General features: G+C 51.8%; 1 protein-coding gene across 1 annotated transcript; it reads right to left on the bottom strand.

Annotated features, from left to right (window-relative positions):
- Positions 1-210: 210 nt before the first annotated feature.
- Positions 211-2,778, bottom strand: LOC119449349 (acetylcholinesterase). Its single transcript, XM_037712515.2, has 2 exons — positions 1,282-2,778; positions 211-1,198 (listed from the first exon to the last, which is right to left on the bottom strand). The coding sequence occupies exons 1-2, from the start codon at positions 2,739-2,741 to the stop codon at positions 748-750; spliced, it is 1,911 nt and encodes a 636-aa protein (XP_037568443.1). The 5' UTR covers positions 2,742-2,778; the 3' UTR covers positions 211-747.
- Between the last annotated feature and the right edge of the window lie 2,082 nt (positions 2,779-4,860).

Here is a 4,860-nt window from a genome sequence, read left to right on the forward strand (position 1 = left end):
GAAGCGTTCAAATAACGCTTAGCCTTTTCGACATGTTCGAAACATTGGAACCTAATTATTCTGAGCACTTGATGTGTCATAGGTCGAAAATCCCCATTTTAATAACTATGAAGAAGCATGGCAATACGTTTTCTCAGAATCTGCAACTCGCAAAGTGTTGGAGATGTCGAGTGCAGGAAGTAGCATAGACAATATACCAAAGTCGTCTTGTCAAAGACATGTCTTTAATCGCAGTATAACATATATGTACAGGACAAACACAACAGATCTTTCAAGGTACATGACAGGACATTGACTAGAGCCTATGGCATAAAAAGAGCAGGCTGCTCACAGCAGTCCTCTATATTCACAATGTACTGTAAAACTCTATTATTGCACGGTCCAAACATTTTGAGAAATGTACCCGTTGCGCATATTCGCGGCTGTTAAGTTTCCCGGTTTTCCTTGTTCGGCGTGCCAAATTCTTTTCTGCGAAAAGTTCTTTTGGCATTACGTCTTGCGTAGTTCACAAAAATTTAAGCGGCCGGCAAATAACTGAGTTTCACGGGAGTTTGTACGTTTCAAATGTGTAACTATATACAAGGCTAAAAACACTTTCATCACATGATGTGTGGGAAAGATGAAAAATGAGTTGGATCATTAGTGCAATGATTGTGTGCGTGCTTCTCGCATAAATATAGTTTGCAATTTCTAATGCAAATGTCGATGTACGTGCAGTGTTATGGAGCATGCCAGTGAATACATGAACTATGTACACAATCTCACAGTACGTCTCTGTGGCGCTGAACTCACAGCTTTTCCAAGGTCTCGTACCTGGGCTGCAGTTTTGCGCAGCTTGGTGATGCTGATAGCTGACACAACTAAAAGCAGCACATTGCATACTGCCAGCGCCACCACGACATACGCCGCGCTCTGCTCCACTGGTTGGGTGAGTGGCGCTCGGAGGCTCTGCGGACTCGGTTCGAAGAGGTAGACCTGAGATGAGGTCATCGAGAGTGGCTCGGCCACTGGGAGCTCAAGCACGGCCCTGCTGATCTTTACAAGTGGCACGATGTCATGCCAGAAGGCGACGGCCCGGTTCAGGACGCTGCGACGAGCGGCACAGCGACCAGAGGTGAAGTGCATGACGAGCTGGCCTTGCTCCGTGTACTCGGGCCAGTGCAGATTTATACCGCGGGCGCCAACGATGCTTGGATCACTGTGAAGCGAGAGAACATTCATTTAGCAACGCCAAAGGAACACCACTTAGAGTTGAGCCCACTGAATGAATGTGATACACACCTGTCAAGTGCAAAGTTGCCAATAGAGGCAGCGACCTTGATGCTGAGGAGCACTTCGGACTTGGGAAGGTCTCGCTGCTTAAGAACAAGACCCAAGGCGAAGAGCACATCGTCACCGTGGGCTGCTCCGATGAAATCGGGCTGTTTCGAGAAGGACGGCCGGTGAGCAAATTGGTAGACATACACGGAGCCCTTCTTGTGGTGAGCCAGGAGGTGGGCCATCTGCTCGGCGTGGGAAGCTACGTACATGTCACCGCAGAACTGGACATACTGAGCTCGCAGGCCATCCTTGATGTGCTGATAATGGTACTCGTGCTGGACGAGCTTGGAAAGCACGTCGTCGTCCCGGACGTTGAAGTCGCGCAGATGGAACTGGACCATGTCAGCGACGTCTTGTGTGGTGAGCCTGTTCTGAATGAGGCGCTCGAAGAAATTGGACTTAAGGTACTGCAGCGTCAGGAAGCACAGCGATCCTTCGTTCTGATTAGTGCCAATGATGACATCAACAGCTTGGTGACGACCTTTCTTCACGGCCTCAAGCGGCTCTTCGACGACGAGTTTACCGTCGATGATGGGCTTGAAGAACTTTCCTATGCGAGTTGTGGCGCGCACCAGCTCCGGAGCCGGTATGTTTCGCAGACACGTGGTCATATCTACACTGGAATCCGTGGAGCAGCCGACAGCGCTGGCGAGCTTCTCAGTTGTGTTGAGTGGGTTCGAGTCGAACACATAGTCGCCTACAGCTATGCCGCTCTGCATGACGGCTTTTTCGAAAAGCTTCTCTTTAATAGGAGTGGCAATGTGGATGCTAATGCTCATGGATCCCGTGAAGCGCCCCATGATGGTAACCTTGTCCGGATTGCCACCGAAGCGAGCGATGTTTTTCTTAATCCACCGGAGCGCCATGCGCTGGTCGTAAAGGCCGACGTTTCCGGGAGCATCGGGCGTCAGAGTGGTGAGGAATCCCAAGGAGGACACTCGGTAGTTGACTGTGACTACGATGGTGTTGGAATGTATGGCTAGGTAGCTGCCATCGAACTGGCGAGGGATGGCGTAGTCGAAGCCCTCCCCGGGAATCCAAACAATGACGGGAAGCAGACCCGTATCTGGGATGTCGGGTACATACACGTTCAGAGTCAGGCAGTCTTCGCTCATCTCGAAGGCGTCGTCCAGAAAGTTGCTCATGAGCTCCTTCAGGTGAGCCGGTTGGTAGCAAGAGGGTCCGTGGCGGCTGGCATCCAATTCCTCCTCACTGGCTGCGTCCAACGGCTGAGGGGGAGCGAATCGGAAAGCACCCACGGGGGGCTTGGCGTACGGTATGCCCAGAAAGTGGTTGACATGCTCGTGATGTCCCACCTTGGCGCGGAATCCCACCAGGCGGCCCGAGGACGTTTGCACGGAGGTGGGCCTGTGCGCCGACAGCGTGCCCACTAGGCACAGAAGCGTCAGAGCGACACGCATGTTTGCTTTTCGAAGCTGATCTGTTCTCCTGCGCGTGCCGGCTGCGCTTTTATGGGCGGCGGACTGGCGAGGGGAGCGCCGGCGAGGGCACCGCCTCAATGAACGCGCGCGCGATAAGCCGCGCAGTGGAGAGAAGAATGCCAGTGACCCCATTCGGCATTTGGCTCCCTCCTCCTTCCTTGCGTGGAAAGCGAAAGGAAATGGCGCCAACGGAAAAGTATGCTGTGTACAGTTACGCCTGTCGCCTCGCGGGTTAATGCGTTGGGGGTGCGTTTGCTTTGGTTCCGCCATAGTGCGCGCGTCCTTTCGGTCCAATGCGTCCGCTACAAATGAAGGAATTTTAATGCCTTGACATTAAAACGTTCATACACAACATGAACGTAGCTAGCTCCCTGAACATCGCAGGGATAGGTGTTGATTGGGCTTCATACGAGCAGCTTCTTTTAACGCGACTTTGCCAAGGTGCATCAGGAGTACTTACGGCACCTTTGAGGATATGTATTGCCGGAATATTGGTTTGCAGCGGCGCTCAACCGCTACAGTCGAGGCCAAATTCGTGCATGTAGTCAACAACTATCCGCGTTCATCCTGCATTAGTCTCGGCGCCGTACTCTTTACAACCGCATGCGTAACTGCCGACGTCACTGCAGGTCTAAGTACCATGCTGCACCTGTTCAGATCCAGTACCGTGTGCCTAGCTTGTGCTTTTTTGGAGTGTCATCGTTTCGCATGTAATTCTCAAGCATGTGTGCATAGCTTGTGATGTCTGATGCGACGGGTGGACTTGGCTTTTCATTCTTTACTGAAACGCCCACAACACAAACATGGACACGTTCCGAAGCTGTGAATGATGCCTATTAAAGAAATAAATACGGTGGGAGCACACAACGTGATGGGCCCATCCTACTTTCAAAGAGCACCAGTATGATCTGTCCTTGTCCGGAAGGATTCTCCACAGCACAGGATATCCAAGGCTGTTGCCTACCTAGTGCCAGTGATGACGTGTCGTGCACGATGACGTGCAAGTGCTTTGTCATGTTGCAACATCGTACACAGGTTATATTTATTCGTTTAGTTGAAGAAAGCGTTATACTGGCGTCCGCTTAACTAGCAGGATTGGCATTTCAAGAAAGAAACGCCCCTACGGCTTTACTTCTCAGGAAGCAGTATAACGTGTTCTAGGTCTTTTTCTGTCATTACTCTCTGCGAGTCAAAAGTGGCACGTTGTCGCTGGAACTCTGCCGCACCTAACGAACGGTGGCAAGTGTTGCTCATCTTCAATAGTCCTCATCTTGGAGTCTGCGAAATAGAGTGAATGTGTTGTTGCTGTTTGTTTTTTTTTTCTTTTTTTTTTTAATCTCGAACCATTGCAAATGAAAGTTGCCAGGGCAGACCACGCTACCCTTTCGATTTCGAGAATGAAAGCGAAAGTGTGTTGGCCTCCTATGAAGGGCGAGAGACCTACCACAGGAGTGCTCTTACTTTTGCAAGGTACGCAGACAAACAAGACGTGAACCGGTGCTGACGACCTGACCTGTGGTTCGCGGAGCCAGCTCGGCCTTTTTCTGAGCGCTCCCCTCCGGATAAGAGGCGTTCACCCCTCGTACCACACTAACTACCACCGTGTAACAACAAGCCCTGCTGTCGGCTGAAAGGGGGAAAGCGTGTTTGTGCGTGCCAATCACAGGCGGGAAAACGTCCAGACCAGAAATCGGTGCGCGAAACGGACAGAAACCTGAAATGGGCACGGCTGCTTATCAAGATGAATGCAGACGGCCGAACCAAGCGTCGCCGGGTGGGAGGAGGATCGTTGACCGGCGGCGGTTGTTTGCAAGCTCTACAGCCGAATGTCATTTACCTGGCAGATGTCGCCAGATTCTTCACATTCCGACCGCCAAGCACCATTAGCCGCCGCGGGATGCTAAAGGTGTCCCCACATCAAGCGACCTCTGAAAATGGTCGAGCGACACTCCCTGCTGCTACAGATACCGCACCCAGCAGGTCAAAGGCCCACGCGGGGCGCCGATTTTTGCCATACGCACACGTGCGGACGCGTTGAGTGACTCTCGAATCTTGGTGCCATACTGCATAACAGCCCTGGTTTACATGCAGTGTGACT

This window comes from Dermacentor silvarum, chromosome 4 (genome assembly GCF_013339745.2).
Source record: "Dermacentor silvarum isolate Dsil-2018 chromosome 4, BIME_Dsil_1.4, whole genome shotgun sequence".
NCBI classification, from domain to species: Eukaryota; Metazoa; Arthropoda; class Arachnida; order Ixodida; family Ixodidae; genus Dermacentor; species Dermacentor silvarum.